The sequence below is a fragment of the Culex quinquefasciatus genome, chromosome 2 (genome assembly GCF_015732765.1).
Source record: "Culex quinquefasciatus strain JHB chromosome 2, VPISU_Cqui_1.0_pri_paternal, whole genome shotgun sequence".
In the NCBI taxonomy this organism is placed as follows: Eukaryota; Metazoa; Arthropoda; class Insecta; order Diptera; family Culicidae; genus Culex; species Culex quinquefasciatus.
The window spans coordinates 131,472,489-131,496,010 of NC_051862.1; the positions used below are offsets into that span (position 1 = coordinate 131,472,489).

At 43.0% G+C, this 23,522-nt stretch overlaps 2 protein-coding genes across 2 annotated transcripts; one reads left to right on the forward strand and one right to left on the reverse strand.

The window, feature by feature from the left end:
- The first annotated feature begins 930 nt into the window (after nt 1–930).
- Nucleotides 931–3,885, forward strand: LOC119766323. Its single transcript, XM_038250804.1, has 2 exons — nt 931–1,165; nt 1,316–3,885. Exons 1-2 carry the CDS (start codon nt 931–933, stop codon nt 3,883–3,885), a joined length of 2,805 nt encoding a protein of 934 aa, XP_038106732.1.
- An 18,097-nt stretch (nt 3,886–21,982) lies between these two features.
- Nucleotides 21,983–22,923, reverse strand: LOC6031944 (protein atonal). Its single transcript, XM_001842571.2, has one exon. The coding sequence runs from the start codon at nt 22,785–22,787 to the stop codon at nt 22,047–22,049; it is 741 nt and encodes a 246-aa protein (XP_001842623.2). The 5' UTR covers nt 22,788–22,923; the 3' UTR covers nt 21,983–22,046.
- Nucleotides 22,924–23,522: the final 599 nt, after the last annotated feature.

Consider the following 23,522-nt stretch of genomic DNA (forward strand, 5'->3'; position numbering starts at 1 on the left):
AGCACCCGGCGGAATCGGGCGAACTCGCCGTTTCGAGCTGATTTCACGAGCGGTCGCGGAACGGAAGCAACGCATGAGGGACAGGACGAGTTCCCGGAGCGTTCACTGCCTGTAACGCATGAGGGACAGGACGGGTTCCCGGAGCGTTCACTGCCTGCACCACGAGGCTGGCCATCGACTACGGCCATTGAGGATCACCGCACGCTGATCTACGACTTCGACTTGACATCAGCAGATGAGGCAGTTTGTCCAGGTAAAAACTTAAAAATAGATATGTCTTGTCGAAGTTAAGACTTTTTGTATGCTGCACCTAAAAATAAACTTAACTTCTCGACGAATCTGCGTTGGTACTACTTCTTGGCGAGCAATCCCTGTACTCAATCAATTGAGGGTCGTTTCATCTGGCTGGTTGCTTCGGATTTGGTGACGTGTCTGGTTGTCCAGGTAAAGCACACGTATATGTCTACCGAAGCCAACCATTTCGATACTACATCCGCACTTTCTCTCGTTACGTTCTTCTGCTGAAATACACTCGTTTTGGAGACTGACAGACGTTCTTGGCAAGGTTCAAACACGATTTCTGCAACGTGGACTCTGGGGGTGGCACACCTGTAAGACCCACAGGTAAAGCTAGAAGTATATGTCTACCGAAGCTTCATACTGTGGTACTACATAAGTTTCCCTCTGTCGATGTTTGCCACACTACTTGGTTGATTGGCTGGAGAGATCATTACGCCCACGCACGCACGTACACACTAATTTGTGGATCATTTCGTTGTTGGAGAGGACTGTACTGGATATTCAACTCGAGCCGGCCAGCACTGCTGTTAGTTGTCTAGGTAAAGCTACAGTATATGTCCGGTCGAAGTTGGACGTTTTTGGAATACTACACCGTACATTCTCTTCTCGTTACTATCATCAACAACAACAATGCCGCTGAAGATCGTGCCATCGACCTCCAAGGCTACCCTTAAACAACTTCAAACCAAACTGAAGAGTCTGCAGAGCTCGTTCAACATCATCGAAAAGTTCAAGAATGAGTTTAAGGAGGACACCACTGCCAACGAGATCACTGTCCGGCTTGAGCGGTTCGATGAATTGTGGGAGCGAATTGTTGAATGTTCTTCTGAAGTGGAATGCCATGACGATTATGTTGCGGTGGAAGGTGATCCATTCACAGTTGAAAGGTTGAAATTTGAGCAGACCTATTTCGAGGTCAAGTCGTTTTTGCTTGATAAAATCAAGGACATGCAAGATGGGTCTACACTAGATCAAACAACTCGAACTGCTGATTCTTCGTTTCACGCTGTTCAAGACCACGTTCGCCTACCGCAAATCAAGCTTCGCACTTTCGACGGGAACATCGATGAATGGTTCAGCTTCAGGGATCTCTATTCATCTCTCATTCACTGGAAGCAGGAACTACCTGAGGTGGAGAAATTCCACTATCTCAAGGGATGTTTGGAGGGAGAAGCGCGATCACTAATCGAGCCAATCAAGATCACCACACGGAACTACCAAGTTGCTTGGGACTTGTTGCTGAAGCGGTACAACAACAGCAAGCTGCTGAAGAGGAGACAGGTTCAAGCTCTTTTCAAGCTACCTGTTCTCACCAAGGAATCGGTTACGGACTTGCACAGGACGCTCGACAGCTTTCAGAGGACGGTGCAATCTCTGGATCAGATTGTCCAACCTGCGGACTATCGGAACTTGCTGCTGGTCGAGATTCTGAGCTCTCGTTTGGATCCTTACACCAGAAGGGGTTGGGAGGAGTACACTTCAACGCAGGAGAATGACACGCTGGTCAATTTGACGGATTTTATCCAGCGTCGCATTTCGGTTCTGGAATCACTTCCACCAAAATTATCCACTGGAACTTCAGAGAGTAAACAAGAATCATCCCAAGGACTCAGGAAAAAGCCGTTTTCAGTACACGTGAGCAACAACGCGGTACAGTCGACAACACAAAAGTGTCAGGCGTGTTCGGAGTCGCACTATCTTCACACGTGTCCGACCTTTACGAAAATGCCGATAAGCAACAGAGAGTCACTGATTCGAAGCCACTCGCTCTGTCGGAACTGCTTGCGAAGCGGACATCTCGCCAAGAAATGTCAATCCAAGTATTCCTGCTGGAAATGTAAGGGACGTCATCATACGATGCTGTGCTTCCATGCGGAGGGAGCTGCCACGCAGAATCAGACGGGAAAACGGGTTTCGTCTGATGGGAGCGGTCCGTCGACCGCTAAGCCTACTGAAACTTCTTCAAACTCGGCGACTACGGACTCGGTGTCATCCAACGCGGCTACCGGTCAGTCGTCTAGCATCCTCCTCGCGACTGCGGTTGTACTTGTCGAGGACAACGAGGGCAACACCGTCACCGCACGCGCGCTGCTGGACTCTGGTTCTGAATGCAATTTTATTGCGGAACGACTTTATCAACGGTTGAACGTGTCTATGCAAAAGGTTGACGTTTCGGTCGTTGGCATTGGACAAGCGGCCATGAAGTCCAAGCGGAGAATACAAGCTGTCGTAAAGTCTCGGACATCTCCCTACAATCAGGAGATGAGTTTTCTGGTATTACCGAAGGTTACTGTGAACCTACCCACAGTTTCCATCAACACTACGAACTGGAAAATTCCGGACAATGTTGAACTCGCTGATCCGACGTTCTTCCATTCACGGGTTGTGGATCTGGTACTCGGCATTCAACATTTCTTCAACTTCTTCCAAACGGGAAAGGCGATTCCGTTGGGCAACGAATTGCCGCGACTCACCGACTCGGTATTCGGTTGGGTTGTTTCTGGAGAAGTGTCGTCACCATGTAGCTTGACGCAAATCACTTGCAACATGGCGATATCGGACAGCATGGAGGAGCTGATGTCCAGATTTTGGTCCTGTGAGGAAGTAGGAACTGGTAATATCTACTCCCCAGAGGAAACGCGCTGTGAGGACCAGTATGCACGCTCGGTTAGCCGCGCAGCGAACGGACGGTACACTGTTGGACTTCCTAAAAACGAACAAACCTGGGCTCAATTGGGAGAGTCCAGAACGATGGCCACCAGGCGTCTTCTAGGCCTGGAACGAAGACTTACTCAGGACGCAGCACTTCGTAAGCAATACCAAGACTTCATGATGGAGTATCTGGAGCTTGGTCACATGAAGAAGGTGGAGGCGGGGCCAGCGAACGACTCCCCGCGGTGCTTCCTACCGCACCATCCAGTAGTAAGAGAAGAAAGTACTACCACGAAGGTGAGAGTAGTCTTCGACGCGTCGGCCAAAACGTCGACCGGGCTCTCTCTCAACGATGTTCTACTTGTTGGACCGACCATTCAACCAGATCTTCGAGATATTGTGCTACGGAGTAGAATGCGGCAGGTGATGGTTGTATCGGATGTGGAAAAGATGTTCCGCCAGATAGACATGGCGCCGGAGGATTCACCTTACCAGAGCATTTTGTACCGCTTCAACCCTGAGGAGGAAATCGCGACGTACGAACTTACGACGGTGACGTACGGTACAAAACCGGCACCGTTTCTCGCCACTCGTACACTAAAGCAGCTAGCTCAGGACGAGCAGCAACGGTTTCCACTAGCAGCTCAAGCATTGGAAACGGACGTCTACATGGACGATGTCATTTCTGGAGCAGATGACGTCGCAACCGCTACCGAATTGAGGGCACAACTGGACAGTTTGCTGGGTTCGGGAGGTTTCAAGCTACGGAAGTGGGCGTCCAACGAGCCATCGGTACTACGTGGGGTAGCACGGGAGAATCTAGCACTTCCTGACGAGATCGATTGGGATCAAGAGGCGTCAGTCAACACTTTGGGTCTTAAATGGCTGCCCAAAACTGATTGCTTCAGGTTCAAGTTCAAAATCCAGCGGTGACGCCGGGACAACCTCTAACTAAGCAGCTGATTTTGTCCATCATCGCAACCTTTTTTGATCCCTTGGGACTCCTGGGCGCATCTCTGGTTCTGCTGAAGATGTTCATGCAAAAACTGTGGACGTTGCAGCGAGTGGATGGCACTCGGTACGATTGGAAGGATCCATTGCCTCCTACGGTGGGTGAGGAATGGCGGAAGCTAAGTCAACATCTAGGCGTACTCAACAACATCCGGATTCCGAGATGTACGGTAATCAAGGAGCAGTCGACATCCAAATTCACTGCTACACGGATGCCTCGGAGAAGGCGTACGGGGCATGTGTCTATATTCGGTCCAAGAATGTAGAGCGGAAGCTAGCAAGGCGGCTACTAACATCCAAATCAAAAGTCGCACCTCTCAAACAACAACCTCTACCTCGCCTGGAGCTCAATGGATCGGATCTGGGTGCAGATTTGGTAGAGTGGGTCATTCGAGTCTTTGGCAAACGGTTTCCAGTTTTTTTCTGGACGGACTCGACTTGCGTTCTTCTTTGGCTCAAGAAACCACCAAGCTACTGGCACACCTACGTCGGAAACAGGGTTGCTAGAATTCAACGGATTACGGAGGAACTTGATGCTGTTTGGAACCACATACCAGGTGTCAGCAACCCAGCTGATCTCATCTCACGTGGTGTTCCACCGGAAGAACTAGAAGGTAATGAGATGTGGGAGGAAGGTCCTGATTGGGACGATGAGGAGCCAAGCAGTTGGCCAGCGCAGCCTGATCTGTCAGGAGAGGAAGCACCAGAAAGGCGACGTGTCGTGGTGGCATGCGTTGCAACAGTCGAGTTCATCGACATTCTGCTCTCAAGATTCTCCTCTTACATCTCACTTATTCGAGCTGTGGCCCTGGCGCGACGGTTCACCCGTCGTTTCAACAAGGAAGCGAAGCAAACGTATGGATACGTCACACTGAAGGAGCTGAGGGAAGCGGAAGGAGTCATCGTCCGATTAGTTCAAAGAACCACATTTGCTGAGGAAATCGAAGATCTGTTAGCTGAGAAATCAGTCTCTGCTCATTCACGTTTACGCTGGTTCAACCCACACATCGACGAAGCTGGTGTGCTTCGAGTTGGAGGACGTTTGCAACACTCGAAGGAACCGCCGGGGAGGAAACACCCTATGGTTCTCCCGGCAAAGCACAGGTTTACAGAACTTCTTTTTAAATACTACCACGTGCTACTGCTGCACGGTGGGCCCCAACTCGTGCTCACATCGGTTCGAGCAAAGTATTGGCCATTAGGTGGCAAGGACCTTGTGCGACTGGTCATTCATAAATGCAAGAAATGTTACCTAGCAAAACCAACTTCTATTCAGCAGCAGATGGGAAATCTGCCCAAGGCGAGGGTGACAGTGTCACGACCTTTCTCTCAAACCGGAGTGGACTATTTTGGTCCGGTGTACGTGAAGGCTGGTCGAGGGCGTCAACCAACGAAGGCGTACGTGGCACTCTTCGTGTGCATGGCTACAAAGGCAGTGCACATGGAACTTGTCACCGATCTGTCTACGGAATGCTTTCTACAAGCACTTCGTAGATTCATTTCTCGGCGAAACCGTCCAACTGATATCTACAGTGACAACGGTACAAATTTCGTCGGGGCTAAAATGTACTGGAGCAACTGTTGAAGCAGCTGAAGGATGTCTCACATCACGAGAAGATCGCAAGGGTTTGCGAACTCGAAGGCATCCGTTGGCACTTTAACCCACCCAGTGCACCACATTTTGGAGGCCTGTGGGAGGCAGCGGTGCGGTCGGCCAAGCATCACCTCCTGCGAGTTCTCGGCGAGAATTCAGCATCGTTTGAGGACTACAACACACTACTGACGCAGGTTGAAGCCTGCATGAATTCAAGGCCGCTTACTGCACTCTCCAACGATCCTACAGACCTCGAACCACTTACACCTGGTCATTTTCTGACCGGGGCATCGCTGCAAGCCTTGCCGGAACCTGATTACAGTCACATCCCTGGGAATCGACTGAACAGGTGGCAGATGGTACAGCAGCAAACGCAGAACTTCTGGAAACGCTGGCGATCGGAGTACCTTACGCAACTACAGAGCAGAACGAAGAACTGGCAGCATCCTAAGAAAGTGGAGGTGGGCAAGCTGGTCGTCATCGTTGACAACAACCAACCCCCAATGCGGTGGAAAATGGGTCGTATCCATGAGCTGCATCCTGGTGAAGACGGTGTTGTGCGCGTCGTGACGGTCAAAACAGCAACAAATCTCCTTCAACGTCCAGTTGCCAAACTTTGCATCCTGCCATCCCAAGAAGAAGACGAAGAAGAATCTTCAGCTCAGCCAGAAGCAACAGCGGTTGAGGAGTAGTGTCCAATCAGTCGAGCGTCGAGAGGGTTTCTGTTTCTTTATTTTCAGAAGTGTTCGAGCAACTTCAGGGTGGGTGAGGATGTCTGAGTGCGACGAAGCACGCAGCCACTGACCAGGGGTCAGTCGATTGGAGCCATTAGCCGAGGTTACTTCCCATCTCTTCTAATCACCTTGGCAACGGGAGCGACCATTGGGAGCGACTGGGAGCGACTGAGAGCGATCTGCGAACGATCGAGAGGGCGATCGAGACTACGAGCGAGCAACTGATCGGAGCTGTAGTTCAGTTCCGCGCCGACCATACCCGCAGTCGGGCCTCAAAGGGAGGACCCCCGTTCAATTTCTATTTGTACCTAGTTATAAGAAGAAATATAGATGTTAATGTAGTCTAGTGTAATAAAAAAAGTGTTTTTTGTACAAAGTTGTGCGTTTAATTTATTTAACCGGGTTGAAACTGAGCCCATCGGTGCTCCTGCTGGCCGCGCATCGGCCGAACCTGTTTCCTGCCCAATCCGGCCACACACGGCGGAATTATCGAGGTTTTTCACCCGGCCGAGGAATCACCAACGCACTCAACGTCCGCCATCGCCGCCAACGGCGATCCACTCTGCGCTATCGAAGAAGGTGAGTTTGGAGGACCACTACAACCGTTTCAGGCTGCAAATTATTGAAAAACACCTTTTTTTCGCATGTTCAAAAATGGAAGGGGTCGTACCGCCCCTCCGTCACGAGATATCAAAAAACGGACCTCGGATTCGTGATCAGAGACAAAAGTTACCCCTTAGGACAAAATTTCACGCAAATCGAAGAGGGTTCGGGGCAACTTTTCCCGATTTCGTATGAGTTGGTAGAGAATTACCCCCATACATTTTGATGGTTTTTTTCCACACAAATTTTAAGGTGAGGGATTTTCGTGGTCAGAATGAACTCAAATTTGAACTTTAGTATACTGCCCCTGATCGCATAAATGTTCCATATGCATTTTCATCGGTTTTGAGTTAGTGATGCAGTTTTGTTCAGAATCGCGAGATCTTTCAGAAAAGCCTATAACATCCAATATTTTGTTCTAGAAATCAGGAGGAAATCAAGTTTTTTCGTGAAACCTTAACACGTAACCTTATGTGTGGGACAAACTTCAAATGCGTTTTTCTCAGCTTGCTGTTTTTTGCATATGGGACATTTATGCGAACATGGGCAGTAGGGTGTAATATGGTTGTATGGAAAAAAAATAAAGTTGTCCAAATTTAGTGAGCACAGAACTTTTTCAGTTCCTTTTGGGGTCCTAAACAACCCCCCAAAGTTTGGGACCGATTGTTTTAGTCCTCACTTTGCGCAAAGCGATTCAATTTTCCATATAAATTTGTATGGAGAAAACAATTTTTTTGGATTTTGCTATTTATCAAATCCACGTTTCATGCTATATCAAAATCGGGCTCATATTCGAATGCTCTGGAATGTCCTCTACAACTTTCCCGAAGAGAGTATTGCGCTAGCTTGCCCCTAAAAAAAGATACAGCGTTATCAAAACTCGTCTAAAACGTGTTTTTTGCTCGAAAATCACGTTTTAGACGAGTTTTGAGGACGCTATATCTTCTTTCAGGAGCAAGTTAGCACCATACTCTCTTCGGCAAAGTTGTAGAGCACCTTCCAGAGCATACAAATATGAGTTCGGTTTTGATATAGCATGAAACGTGGATTTGATAAATATCAAAATCCAAAAAAATGGTTTTCTCCATACAAATTTATATGGAAAATTGAATCGCTTTGCGCAAACTGAGGACTAAAACAATCGGTCCCAAACTTTGGGGAGTTGTTTAGGACCCCAAAAGGAACTGAAAAAGTGCTGTGCTGGAAAATCGATTTTGATATTACACCATTGGGCAGTATAGTGATTGGTCAATCTTTGATTTCAGGGTGTAGCACCGCGGGGTACTTAGACCTAGAGCACCCTACTCTACATGTTTGAATGTTTTTTTAAGCTCAAAAAAATAAAACAAAAATATTTTTTGGTTCAGTTTCAACGAAACTAAAGGAAGCTTTTTCTAGTTTTCTAGTCTTGATTGATCTGAAATCTCATGGACAGCATTTTCTAATAGAACATATTTAGTCTACCTGGAAAGCTATGCGCCAATACATTAAATGTTGTTATCTTCCACCGACAACATTGACGATAGATGGGAAAAAAGGTGCATCACATTCCTGCAATTACTTTGACTCCCGCTCGCGATCGAGTTCCGATGCGATGGTGATTTTCGAATTATTTTCCCCCTTCTTTCCTCACCTGATCGAGCTGCTCTGATTCTCAGAGTATTTTCACCTGATCTTGCTGTATTCATCAGCCGTCGACGTCGACCGAAGGGCACGAAGGAAGCGGGCGAGAATCACCGAGTCATTAATCGGAACGGAATCGGAACGTTTACTCAAACGAACACACACTCGCACACACATTGATCGGCAGCTCGCGTGGTTTTGATTGATAAAAGCCGCGGGATCCACGCGAGGTCTTCAACCGCGGCCACCGCACGTTCCGAAAGGGGGCTCCCGAAAGGACAACGACGACGGCGACGACGTGTGATTAAATGGCAATAATTGTAATCATCAATAATTGTTATCATTTTACCCTTTATTAAAGAGAGCGGAGTTATTTTGATTTTGCGAAAGATTTTTTCCCTCTCTTTTTCTCTTTTTGTTGAGTGTGTGACCGTGCGACACATTAGCGGTCGGGTTTTTTGTCGGGGGTTTTTTTTTATTGAAACCGTTGTCTTTTTTTTGCAGTTCCCTGAGAATGAGATCGTGGGACAGATCTGTGGCGAGGTATTCGATACTTGAAAATATAAATAAAATGCGGGATATAAAGTTTACTTGCATTTTAGATGACCCTCAAAAGTGATACAACTACACTTACCAGGCAATACCGGACTTGAACAATATATACCAACCGTGCCTTCCGAGGGGTGTACCCCATTTGGCATAATGGACATTTGGCATAACGGGTTTTCAAGATGGACGTTTGGCATAATGGACGTTTGGCATAATTGGTCCAAGACATCAGGGACGTTTGGCATAATGGACATTTGGCATAATGGACGTTTGGCATAATTCGTTCGAAACCCATGAAGGACGTTTGGCATAATGGACGTTTGGCATAATTTTTGCTAGCTTTTTTTTTTGTTCAATTAGTATTTATTTTTTGTAAAGAATAATAATTTATAGGTTTTTCCCTTTTTCTAAGCAGATAACTTTACTTTAAAAATGATTTTTGTTTTCAAGAAATCTAGTATCTTTGTCATTTTCTCCCAATAGATGTATTTTTTCCTTTTTTTCTTAATAAAGCTTGAAAATGCAATTTTTCATAAATATAATATGCATTTTTTTCATAAATATATTATATTGAGATTTGTCTTCTTTTGAAATATTTTGCAGCTAATTTTTTGTATTCAATTATTCCTTCTTTTATTTTAAATTCAACCTAACAAAGTGATGTAAGTTTTGCCAGTCTTTGAAATTTAGCAATAAAGATTTTATACTGTTTACCCTTTTCCCTCCTTTTTCAAATTCAACCTAAAGAATGTATGTACATTTTGCTCTTCTTTAACGAAATTTTTTAAATTTAAATTTTTTAAAGCAATTTGCTCTTCTTTTATTTTAAAGCTAAAATAAGGTAAAATCTCTAAAAAAATTCGCAGTTTGTTTTTTTTTTCAAAATTTTCAATCATTGTTTTTATGCAATGTTTTCTTCTTTAATATTCATCCTTAATAAGGGATGTACATTTTTTCTTTCTCTAAATATTTGACAAATGAGTTATGAAATTTTCCCTTCTTTTATTTCAAATTGGCAGTTGTCCCTTCTTTAAGATTAGTATTGAATAAATAAAAGAAGGGAAAATTCCATAAACAACTTTATTTTTCACCTACCTCTCTTAAAATAAATCTGAGTATCGTGCAAGCAGTGGTGATGGGAAGATAGATTTTTGTGGTGTTCTCTTTGTGCTATGTTCGTGTTTATGTTCGAGTCATGCATGCAGTGGGGGGTCATTGTGGTTATTAATATTATTGCGCGTTAGTATCGTGTGGGCAGCAGGGCCAGGAAGATGGTTTTATTGTTGTGTTCGTTTTGTAATGTATTTGTATTTAAATCTATCATGACTTTTTGTGGTGATGGTATGGTTTTGGTGGTGGTGGTGGTGGCGGTGTTAAAAAAAAACAAACGTTCAATTTACTAACATTGAGTCCAAAACCTCCCTACAAACATCTATACCACTAGGTGACGTAGAGATCTCTGCGCATTCTAGATAGATGTTTACTAACATACCTTCCAATCCCCGAGGTTAGCAAGGTACCGGCCAGGAGCCCCTTATCTTACTGGATAGTATTACACGCTCATCTAAAGAGGAAAACATGGTATCTCCCGTGTTGGAATATTGTAACCGGATGAGAGTCTAGTGCTATCATACGTTTAATTACAGTTAAACAGCAAGATAAGCGTTGTGCAGCCATCCGGAATTGTGCGACCTTTATTGCTAATGCTAATGCTTGCTAATGCTAACCTCTCTTAAAATAAACCAACAGAGAAAAAATGTGCAGAAATTATATAAATGTTTAAAGACAACATCTATAAGAGAATATCCCTTCTTCAAGTTAAATATAAAAAATGATGGGAAAATTGAATAAAAAAACTTAATTGCAATATATTTAAAGAAAAGCAACATCGACATCAATTCACCCAAAATACAGGATCGAGAGTATAATTCCATCAAAATTTATAGAGAGCTCAATGCCTAACTCGATAGAATAATGGTACCAACTCACACCTGCAAAACAATTAATTTAATTAATTAATACTGTTTCAATCTGCAACAAGAGTCATACATCGAAATCTGACTACTCTTGTGTCACCAAGCTGCTGTGACCAAGGCAGTTTAGTCATCGAGTTAGTCTATTAAAGGTCTCTGGTTCAGTTCCCGTAGAGAACACTTTTTGTTTTGAAGGATGAACTTTTTCTTGAAAATGGACTCGAGGGCATAATTCTCTCGGTCATCTAGAACTGTGTTCTCTGTGTCTGTGAATCTTTCCGCTAGTCTCGTGTCGGATGAGTGCTGCCCAGTTCTGGGGTTTCTTTAGATTAAATTCGAAAAAGAAGGGAAAAATGTGAATTTATTTAGAGATTTCCTTCTTCAAGTAAAATTTTGATCAAAAGAAGGGAAAATTGCATTATAAAAGCTCAATTGTCGAAAATTTGAAGAGGTTTTTCTCATCATGAATTTTGTTCCGTACCGGAAGCTGTTTAGCGTGTACCCGAGCAACCCTGAAGGACGCGCCAACCAAAACAAACTGACAGGTGGAAAACGGCGCGTGCAACGACGATCGCTACTTTCACCCCCGCCGCCATTCTTGTGCCGACCTCCAGCCGAGGAGGAAGCTGCCGACGCGTTTTGGACAAGTTTCACCGACGCGAACCCACGCGTATCCCAGAACCGGCTTCCGAGGAAGCACCCGCGACCACGCTCTTGTACCGAGAAACCATAGAGAAATAGATTTGAGTAGTTTAGTAAATCCGCCCAGTTTTCTTCCAATCCCGATCTGATCCGACCCTCCGAAGTGGTCCTCCGTTTGTTCGCCCATGTGACCGTGCTCGAAAGTTCCACCGCCGCAAAATACAGTCCACATTTCTTCCTCTGTTCGGCTTTGACCGAACAAATTTCATATAAAAGGGAAAATTTCATTTAAAAAATTACTGCTAATTATATTGAAAGGGGAAAAATTTTAAGCTAACAAGATATATTTTCTTCTTTATACTTATTATTTAATAAAAATATCAAAATTTCATTGAAAAGATTTATTGTGAATTATTCAAAAAGGAAAGAATTGAATATTGGGGAAAAAATATAGAGATACCTATTTTTTTTTATAGAAAAAAATGATAATCTCTTAAAGTAATATAAAAAAGGTAAAAAATATACATTTTCGTTCGTGAAAATGACAAAAAAAAACAAGCTAGTAATAATTATGCCAAACGTCCATTATGCCAAACGTCCTTCATGGGTTTCGAACGAATTATGCCAAACGTCCATTATGCCAAATGTCCATTATGCCAAACGTCCCTGTAGTGTGGTTCATGGCCCCTTGGAAATGCAAAAATGTCAGCTAGACCGTTGCATTGTTGATAAAATCATTTTCCTATGTCTACAGAAGCTCTCCTGAAATTTTCAGCCAATTTGGTTCAGGATTCATTGAAGCTCTTTAGCATTTAAGTTTGTATGCGATTTTCATAGAGAATCTTCACCTTTTTACATTTTCTGACCGCAAAAATCATCTACTGAACCAAAATGTCTGAAACCTTAGATATATATCAAAAATAATATGGGGAACAATTTTCTAGAACACCCCAAGTTGATCTAAGCCGAACTTACTTAGTTATAAGTGGATTAAGTGAAGGTGTCGATGTTGTATTTTCCAAAGGGCCTCTTTCGCCAAATTTTCACCTGATGGCTCACTTTGATCGATGGCAAATCGTTTGACAACTTGTTTGTTGTTGATGTCAGAAAAATTGGAATGAGGTTTCCAACGTCTGTGGAACTTTTTAATTAGCTTTCCTCCGTCTTTTTCAGGTTCCAGCTGAATATGAGTTCTTGGCCAGCATTGTGCAACACTTGGACTAGACCGTGAAACACGACAGATTCAAGGATATTTGTTCAGCAGCTTAATTGGGCCTTCTGTTTAGTGAGGAAGGTGGTGTGTATCGTCACAAGCTGAACCGATGATCGTGCTCCGGCGATGTTCGGGCCGCTAGAGGCCGCTTCCACACTTCCGTTTCCACCCACTGGGTGGGGGAAAAGCGGGGGGCCTGCGATCTACGCCACCGGAGCAGTATTTTTCTGCATTATTTTGTGCCGGATGTTATTAGGGACGGCCAGCAGGCGTTACTGACTTTGCATATTCCCTCCTTGTCAAAACGACAGACCAATCTTCTGCTGACCCGGGAATGTCGAAATGGGTGCCCCTTTACGATGGTGGTCAGCCGACTGACAATTTTAATCCTTAACGGCTATGAGCCGGAGAAGCGCCAACGACGGAGAGGTCATTATAAGACGTGGACAAATGGCGGGACGGGACTCATACTGGTTAGGCTGACCAATCCACGTACGCTAACAGAATCGCAGGACTATATCCCTGCTTCGCTCTGGTCAGCTCAGAACAATTAGAACAATACGCGAACTCGAGTACGGAAGATCGTAGGAGGTAGCGAAGGGAGACCATCACGACCACTGATAAGGGATAACATCGCGATCATCATCTTGGTCATGAACGGTCTTCGGGCCATCTACGATCGAGGGAGTTGATGTCAAGGTAGGGACAATTGTACGACTCGTCTGCTCATGGTACTTGGGATCTTGATGACCCACACATCTTCACATCACACATCTTAAATCTAGTCAATCTCTGCGATGCAGAGCATCAAAGTTGCCCAAGGAGCGCGTACGGAAGGAAATGTTTCTAAGTTATGTGAACATAAAACTGCCATCTGACAAGAAGCCTTTTGGCTTCATGTTGAAAGGCGCGGTCCAAGTGGACGGTTTACGCATTTATAGTGCAGGTAGCCAATAGACTTCACATGGAACTGCGGGACCAGGCGATTCTGTTAGCGTACGTGCGCCCGGATTGGTCAGCCTAACCAGTATGAGTCCCGTCCCGCCATTTGTCCACGTCTTATAATGACCTCTCCGTCGTTGGCGCTTCTCCGGCTCATAGCCGTTAAGGATTAAAATTGTCAGTCGGCTGACCACCATCGTAAAGGGGCACCCATTTCGACATTCCCGGGTCAGCAGAAGATTGGTCTGTCGTTTTGACAAGGAGGGAATATGCAAAGTCAGTAACGCCTGCTGGCCGTCCCTAATAACATCCGGCACAAAATAATGCAGAAAAATACTGCTCCGGTGGCGTAGATCGCAGGCCCCCCGCTTTTCCCCCACCCAGTGGGTGGAAACGGAAGTGTGGAAGCGGCCTCTAGCGGCCCGAACATCGCCGGAGCACGATCATCGGTTCAGCTTGTGACGATACACATCACCTTCCTCACTAAACAGAAGGCCCAATTAAGCTGCTGAACAAATATCCTTGAATCTGTCGTGTTTCACGGTCTAGTCCAAGTGTTGCACAATGCTGGCCAAGAACTCATATTCAGCTGGAACCTGAAAAAGACGGAGGAAAGCTAATTAAAAAGTTCCACAGACGTTGGAAACCTCATTCCAATTTTTTCTGACATCAACAACAAACAAGTTGTCAAACGATTTGCCATCGATCAAAGTGAGCCATCAGGTGAAAATTTGGCGAAAGAGGCCCTTTGGAAAATACAACATCGACACCTTCACTTAATCCACTTATAACTAAGTAAGTTCGGCTTAGATCAACTTGGGGTGTTCTAGAAAATTGTTCCCCATATTATTTTTGATATATATTTAAGGTTTCAAACATTTTGGTTCAGTAGGTGATTTTTGCGGTCAGAAAATGTAAAAAGGTGAAGATTCTCTATGAAAATCGCATACAAACTTAAATGCTAAAGAGCTTCAATGAATCCTGAACCAAATTGGCTGAAAATTTCAGGAGAGCTTCTGTAGACATAGAACAATGATTTTATCAACAATGCAACGGTCTAGCTGACATTTTTGCATTTCCAAGGGGCCATGAACCACACTAACGTCCCTGATGTCTTGGACCAATTATGCCAAACGTCCATTATGCCAAACGTCCATCTTGAAAACCCGTTATGCCAAATGTCCATTATGCCAAATGGGGTACACCCCTTCCGAGCTGCATTGCTAAAGGAAGACCTCTCGATCCATGTTGCATTATTTTACTTGAACTCACGTTTAAACAGCACTAAAAGAGTTTTCGAACCAAATGCTTATTTTAAAATTGCTCTAACAAACTTAATAATCTTAGATAATTTCTCTTCCATCTAAATTTCCAGTCAGTCGTCATCTGCCCTTCTTGACAATACAAATTTTCTTGCAGCACATTTCAAAATAGTGCTCAAGATCGTGCATGACTCATGTGATGCAACTTTCTCAGCCAATTTTTTTATCCATAACTTATTTTTATTAGGTCCTCTTCGGTGCCGAGACGAAGGTAGGACCGGAAATCATGAAAGTTACATAAAAAATAATGATTTTTTTTTAACTAATGACAGCAAGAGTAATTTCACACCATACTTGCAGGACATGAAACCGAGCACTTTTACTTGATCTGAGTGGGTTTGCTGCTTTTCAACTGGGTGCTGAACTTCTTGAAGATCCCATACAGCTCAGCCAAACATACATCCTTGCCTTGTTCCTTCGTGGCTCCACAGGCGTGAGGGGCCAGTATTTTGTTTGCTGCTTCCTGCTTGTCGAAGGCGATCCTTCTGTTTTTTTCCGGATCCGCACCCTACAGCGGAGGAAACTACGCCGCCGTATTTTGTATTTAATGAACTTTCTCAGTCCGAAAAAACATTTGCAAATTTGAAAACTTTTTTAAATTTATTTTCCTTCAAATACAATACTGATCTAACCAAATAAGAACAGTAACAAAAATTGAAGGCGGCTCTCACTGACAGTTCGCAAGTGGCTGACACTGACAACTAGGTGTATTCTGAACCTTGAATTGCACTAAAAGAATGTTAAGTTTTGGTGGCCAATGTGAAAACCTGAATATTCTTATGGTGATAAACCCTAAAACGCGTTTAGCTTGAAATACTTGATTTGGCATAATAACCAAATAATAGGAAGTCTTCAAGATGACGAGACACAACAAGGACATCAAGTATCGTGATCAACTGTACCTGGTTCATCTCGAGAAAGGATCGACAACGCCGTCTGAGCTGAAAGCAGTTCGGGCAATTTTCAACATCATCGTGACTTGGGAACGTTATCGTCCAGTGCACCGTGACGTGACACAATGTTCAAACTGTTTGCAGTTTGGACATGGTGGAAGGAACTGTTTCATCAAGAGTCGTTGGGCAACGTGCGGAGGTGAGCACAAAACTCAAGCTTGCAACACAATCAACGAGAACATCGAAGCCAAATGCTTCAATTGTGGTGGCGACCATTCGACCAAGAATCGAAGCTGCCCAAAACGAGCTGAGTTTGTGAAAATTCGGCAGCAAGCGACGACGAGGCACCAACCAAATCGTCGCAAAACACCACCAGCATTCACTGGCGTGGATTTTCCTGCTTTGGCGTCACCAGGAGCGGGGTCTGTTCGAGTGGTTCCAAATCTGCAGCCATTGTCGTTGAATCAACGGCAAAAAGTTGCAGAGAATACAACTCCTCCAGGCTTCAGTCAGCAACCGAGGGAAAACCAACCAGCATCAACGGGTGAAGGCAGTAGTGACCTGTTTTCACCACAAGAACTACTGAACATTTTCATCGAGATGACAATAACACTGCGTGGTTTCAAATCTCGTGCTGAACATGTAAGAACGCTTGGAGGATTTATCTTGAAAAACAGTTCGTAGTTTACTCGTTCTATTAATTTTGAATAATTCAAAGAATTTTTATTTTAGTTTAAGTTAGGATTAGTTGTTAAAATAATTTTTCTTTTTTACCCAAATTTATTTGATGCAATGCAAAAATGTAAAACAATTTGAAGTAAATAAATGAATGTGAACAGTTAATAATAAAACGAAAAATACAGCAAAGATGAAGAGCATTAAGCCATACCACTTAGCATGTAAAAGAAATGTAATTATTATAAGAAAGTTCGATAAAGACAAAATTAATTTCAAAATTGATTTCCAAATAATAGGATATAGTCAGTACAAAACATTACAAAACTGTTGTTTTTTTTTGCAACAATGCTGCACTGGGTAGAGCCTTTAACTTTTGAAGCTGTTATAGAATGATAAACATACCATCTCTATGTAGTTCAATCCATTAGTTTACTTCCAAAAAAAGTATACAAATATTAGTAGATCATCTCCATAAAATATCGCCATTATCACCTACGCCTAATCTTCCACACGTTCTGCGTCAGTACGCCGGCGTTAGCAAACTAAAATCCACACGATTCCCTAATTCGGCGTAAAATTTGTGCAGATTCCTTCTCCACAAAAAAATCTCACCAACTAATCCAACTAGCGCCCTCTCTCTTCCTGCCTGCGCAAAGGTAAATCTTATCGTTTTGCGTTGTACGGAGGTGTGTGTATTGAGTTGAGGTATTGTAGGGGAACTATACCCTTTCTCAGCCTATTTCTATTATCGGCCTATCAGCACTTTGATCTTGAATTACAGCTTTCATAAAGTGTTTTTGACTGTTTTAAAGTTATAAATAGCTCAAACAAAAGTGAGCAAGCAACTCTCAATTGTTGATACATCTGAAAATGAAGATTTCATAGCGGAAAAAGGCAAAAGTGATGAGAATTGGTCGAACGGCTTAGAGTGATTAAAATGGGCATATTTCCCCTATTCTCTCTATCCCAAAATCATAATAATCACGAAAATTAGGTCTCCACCTCGTAATAACCACCTCTGGGTCCAGGGCCCGGCCAGACACACTGCTTAGGCTACAGTTTATCGACGAGGCCAACGCAAGGTCTCCACACCACCCAATAATAAAGCCAATGAAGATGCTAATCTTCGGCAAGTTGGGATCCTCTGCCCACGATGAGCTGCACCTCCACCAGAGCTTTACTTTTTTTCGAACCGATATCACCCCACAAAACTCCCAGTCTTACGGTGGTTATACATGGGAAGGGGCATTGGGTTACTTTGGAATTATTCTTTTCAATTTTCTTTTCAAAATCTGGATTCTTTCAATTGTGAAGCTAAAAGAAACTTCAAATTTTATTATTCGCAAAATGTTGTAATAAAAACTCAAAAATTCAATCGAGTTGAATTTAAAAAAAAACCCATAGACTTTTAAATTTACCCCATTTTCCCAAAAAGAAACTAATGAAGATGCTGAGTTGGGAGGAGGGCAAATTGAAAAGTCATGCCCTCAGCACAGAGAAGTTCACACTTTGTTCAAACCCATCGATTGATCGATCTTTAAACCAGTGAGGTTGGAACAGTTTGCCAATTGTCGATGTTTAAAAAAAAAAAACTTTATCTTAATTAAGTTTGCTTTTTTTTTTGTTTTGTTCCGTTGAAAATGTCATATCTGAATGCAATTGCTGCATTTAAAAAAAATCCAAAATTCCGATAGTTTAAAAATTACCCCACCTCTACGATAAAACCAACTTTCAAACTCTGAAGGTAGAGCCCTCCCCCCACCTCTTCAAGCCATCTCACCTGAGCATCCTAATAGTTCACCCCTCAAAAATTACGTTAATTTATGGCGCGCGAGGGACGCTATTTGTACTTACTTACTACAGCCCGATTTATATTATCGAGCGAGTGAGCGTGTTCTTCGGCTAATAATTAAATTACTAACCAAATTGGGGTACCCAGGCGAGGTGCGAGGACGACGCTGTCTGCACTAGCAAAATAAATAAATGTACGTAAATTGTGTTTAAGAAGAAAAAACGCAGTCCAGAGCTGCTTTGGATAAGTGAGGTCAACTCGGTAATCATTGAAAAAATGTGGATAATTTTTGCCTCACTTGAGTGTTTGGTTAGAGCATAATTTACGTTTATTGTATAGGAATGCGAAAAAAATGGCATTAAATTAATGATTTGTGTAACCATTTTTTGTGTAAATATAATTTTGTTAAAATAACGTGCTTTCATTCTCCGCCAACTCACACAGCAGTTGTCCCGACCCGATTTGCGTGAAACTTTGTCCCTGATCACAAATTCGAGGTCCGTTTTTTTTATATCGCGTGACGGAGGGGCGAAACGACCCCTTTCATTTTTGAACATTCGAAAAAAGATGTGAGCAGTTCGGGCGATTTCGAACATTTTTTTTTTTTGTAATTTTTGATGTGGCTCAAACTTCCCTATGACCAAAAAAGCTATTTTATGTCGTTGGTGTACCTATATAAGTCTCCATACAATTTGGTACGTAAATATTCAAACAACTGTAACTTTTGAGTGAATTTTCTGATAAATTTGGTGTCTTGGTCAAAGTTGTAGGTGTTGTTGAGGACTGTTGAGAAAAAATAGGTACACGGAAAAAAAATTGCAAAATTTTAACTAACTTTTTTTCACAAAACTCAATTTCCAAAAATACGTTTTTTTATGATTATCGAGATATTGGAGAAAATGGTCAAAAAATCTGCCGCCGAGTTATATTTTTTTGAAAAAATAGTGATTTTTGACAAAAAGACGAAATTTCAAGCAAAAAAAAAAATCAATTTGCAATCGAAAAGTACTTTACAGATTTTTTGATAAAGGTTTTTTAAGTCTCAATCAGCAACTCAGCAACTAATGGTCCGATTTTCAATGTTAAAATATGAAACATTCGTAAAATTTTTCGATCTTCTAGAAAAATATATTTTCAAAATTTCTGTGTCAACATGACATGATACTGCATAGCTAACATTTTAAAAGGGCCAAACATCCAATATTATCAATTTCATTTTGTTACCAATAGATTCCTCGTGATTTTTTAGATAAAATAAGATACTTTAGAAATGCGACAAACTACGGCTGTTGAAGATATTCAAGAAAAACACGCTGAAAAAGGCTAAATGGGGTAAAATGGACCACTCTCCGTCATTTGCCGCTAATATTCCTCGTAATTTCTTACATTAAAAATGATACTTTTGATAGGCAGAAACTGATGGCATCAAAAGATCCGTTTTTTACCCGTTTTTGCCCACTGTGCACCGTTTGAAGAGTCTTTGTATCGATAGAATTTATTTTTCGTTGAAATTTCGTCCCAACGCGGAATTACTTGGTCGGAAAATCAGCCGGCATTCAAACCGGTCCACGATTCATAAGTCAACCTATGGGAAATTGGAAAAGGCATAAAACTTCCGATTTGTTGATACCAAAACATCTAGATTTTCAAAACAAAAACGCGACTTTAAACAAATGGTTTAAACGATTTTTTCCAAAACCGGCAATTCCCGAATTCCGGGATTTTTCATGTTTAGTCCTGGGAATTCTCGAGATTGATGAAAAAACAAATTTTGGTCTGGAAATTCAGATTTATTTGTGGAAATTGATGAACACTTGAGTACTTAGCAATTGTGGAGATTTTAAAGGCATATATCAACATTAATTTGGCAAATAAATCCACAAAATTTTAAATGCTTTCAATTTAATTTTATATATTTTTAAAAAGAGAAAACCGGCATGTGGACAAATGTAACAATATAATACAGCTGTTAAAGCCTATTTTTGCATGTTTTAAAAGTTCCTACACAATAGCCTTTTCAAAAAAAAAACTCTTGAAATTTATTTAAAAAAGAGACTTATTTAATCCATTGTAATTAATTACATTTTTATAGCTATCTAAAAACTGCTGTCCTTGTTATGATTTAAGTGAAGATTGTCACCAATCAATAGTATTGAGTTAATTCTATGATTTTAAACATGAAAAACATAACAAAATAATGAAAACATGCTTCAAACATTTCCCAGGATCCCGGAAATTCCAACGATTAAAAAAAATCCCATTTCCCGGGAAATTCAAAACCTCATCTTGAAACAGCAACATCATATTAAAACATCTTGGGTATCTTTTAATTACAAATGACTTTCAAAACTTAGTTCAAAAATTTACTTTTCCACTAAATCGAACAGGCGGTGCAAGAACGTATTTAATTATTTTTCTTGTCAAAGAAACTTCCCCCTCCCCCTTGTGAACAATTATCCATACTACCCACAATCCCTCACCCTAACCCCTAAAATGTCCACGTGGTTTATGGATGGCCCCTTTAGCAAGATGAATGTATCATTGTTAGGTCATCAATTGAACACTAGAAATTACCAAACTGCGTTTATATTTATCAAACAACATGCTTTTATTTTTACTTATTTTTAACCTCTCACTCTGAACGAGCTCGTACGTCCTTCACTCAACAATCTTACAATTGCACAATTATCTATATTTCGTATATTTACACATAAACACAATCTTTTTTTCTTCACCTTTTTCCTGCACCTCAGCCGATGATGATGCATCAGGCTGGCTGGGTGCGCACCTTAAACGATATAATTTACGAGGTACAAGTCTTGTTTCTCTTAGTGCTTCTGATTTTACCTTCTCCTTCTCTCGTTCGCGTCCAATATTTAACCTAAAACGTTAAACTGCTTCTTCTTCCCCCTTTTCTTCACCATCGTACGTACAATTTAAAGCCCTAATCGAATCAGTCCACATTTTTCCTGTGCAGCGCGCGTGAGCTCTTGACGCCACCCGAAGATCTTGGAGGTTGACCCACGGCAGCCTTGGTAATTCGATAATTGGCCAATAATCGCCACTTCGGAGCCAACTGCCGAGGGTCCGCCACGCGGGACAAACGGGCGGCCAAAGCTCGATTAAAATATTATTTACATGTTAGCATAAGCACGTTTTGTTCGGGTCCAAGTCGTGATTGTTTCGTCGACCTTGTCTCGTATTCTTGACGGGGATGGTTAGACGAAAATTACACGAGGAACTTATCGCGTTTTAAGCTATTTCTAGATAATTTCAAACTTGTGTTTGCCTGACGACCTACGGTAATTATATTAAACCTAATAATTGGTCTGCTAGCGGAGTGCGACGTAACACGTCTACAACTTAGGTGATCAATATTTACATCAATTTTGGAGACTGCGAGGACATCGCAGTAGCCTGGCTGATTTATTTGCTAATCGTTAACGAATTTGACTCGTGAACCTAAGTTATCAAGGTTAACCTGGCGACGATCACGAACAGCCTACTACGCCACCAAGATCTCGATCAATTCCTGGTCAGCAGCTCGTTGAGCGCTGCAATGTAGGTCTGTGCCATCTGAAGCGTCTCGAATTTGGACAGCTTCCGGTCGCTACCCAGCGAAGGAACCACGTCACGAAGCCGGTCAAACGCATCGTTCAGGCTGTTCATGCGTCTTCGCTCGCGGGCATTTGCCGCCAATCGGCGCTTCTTGACGACCTCCGGTTGGAGGGGAACCGTGGATCCATCCGGATTGCTGCTAATGCTGCTGTCGTTGCTGAAGGTGCTCGGCGTTGGGGAAGTTGCCGGTGGTTGCTGTTGAAGGGTTGTTGTGGCGGAGTCTGGACTGTGTTTTGTCGGGATGCTGTACGGACTATAGCTGATCCGATCGTAGTTGGTTGCTTTGAGCGGAGTTGGTTGATCCTGGCCGTATCGGGTTGAGTGGTAATTGGCGGTTGAACTTCCTGAAGACGGGATCAACTTTGGAATCGTTGGGCTGGCGGTCTTGAAGTTGTTGCTGGTATAGCTGTAGTAAGGTTCTCCGTTGGTTGCCGGGTTTGGTCCGTTGTATCCGTAATTTTCTCCAGGATAGTACGATTCCGGGCTAAACACCGGCCCCGGACTATGATACCCATCCGAAGAGGCTCCGTCCGTTCCGTACCCGTAACACTGACCACCGGTCCCCATCCCGTAATGATTGTACGACGACTCCAAACCTCCACCGTACATCATGGACGCTGGGTTGTACTGCATGTACGTCGAACTCATTGCTAAGTCCTTGGAAATCACTTATCCAATTATCAAATTCCTGGCTTCCTTCGCACTCGATCAACGATCGATCTTTCAAGTCCCGCGCAATCACGCTAAACAACCTCGCGCTACTTGTTCCACTCTCAACGCGCAATTAACCGTCATTAAAGTTCACAACTTCGTAGTCCAGATTCACTCTGCTTTCATCCAGTGGTAATAAACAAAACTAAAAAAAACCGACAAACAAACTCTCAAAAACGCTCTTCCAGAAAATAAACTCGCGACGACCTGCTGCTCGGTCCAGAAAACGCGTCTAATTGCGTTGAAGTTTCGTAATCAACTGACTTGGAGTGCTGCGGCGATCCCGATCGTAGAGTTGATCCCGCGTGCGATCTCCGAAAAGCTCCGAATCTCTGCAGCAGCAACAGCAACAGGTGATTCTTGCCAGGGAGTCGGAGCGAAACGGCAACAAAACAGAGCTGGACCGGTCCCGGATCAGGATGGACGGTGGAACGAGACGGCCCGACGAGTGATCGGCAGGCGAAAGAGAGTGAGAGATCACGACTTATCGCGCGCTACCTTTTGCACCTTCGAGTGGTGTACCTACACGATCTTTTAGGGTCAGCGACGGTTAGCTCCGCCTCTTTGGAAGGTTTGCAGTCGTCTCTTTTCAACCCTTGGGCACAGCGCGTTGATATCGATTACGGAGGGTCCCGAACGATCGTGCGTAGGAGGATTTGTACCTGCTACTGC

Coding starts and splice junctions, on each gene's coding strand:
- LOC6031944 (XM_001842571.2), bottom strand. CDS start 22,787: ATGAGTTCGACGTACATGCAGTACAACCCAGCGTCCATGATGTACGGT.
- LOC119766323 (XM_038250804.1), top strand. CDS start 931: ATGCCGCTGAAGATCGTGCCATCGACCTCCAAGGCTACCCTTAAACAA. Junction 1,166..1,315: donor CGATTATGTTGCGGTGGAAG/GTGATCCATTCA, acceptor ACGCTGTTCAAG/ACCACGTTCGCCTACCGCAA.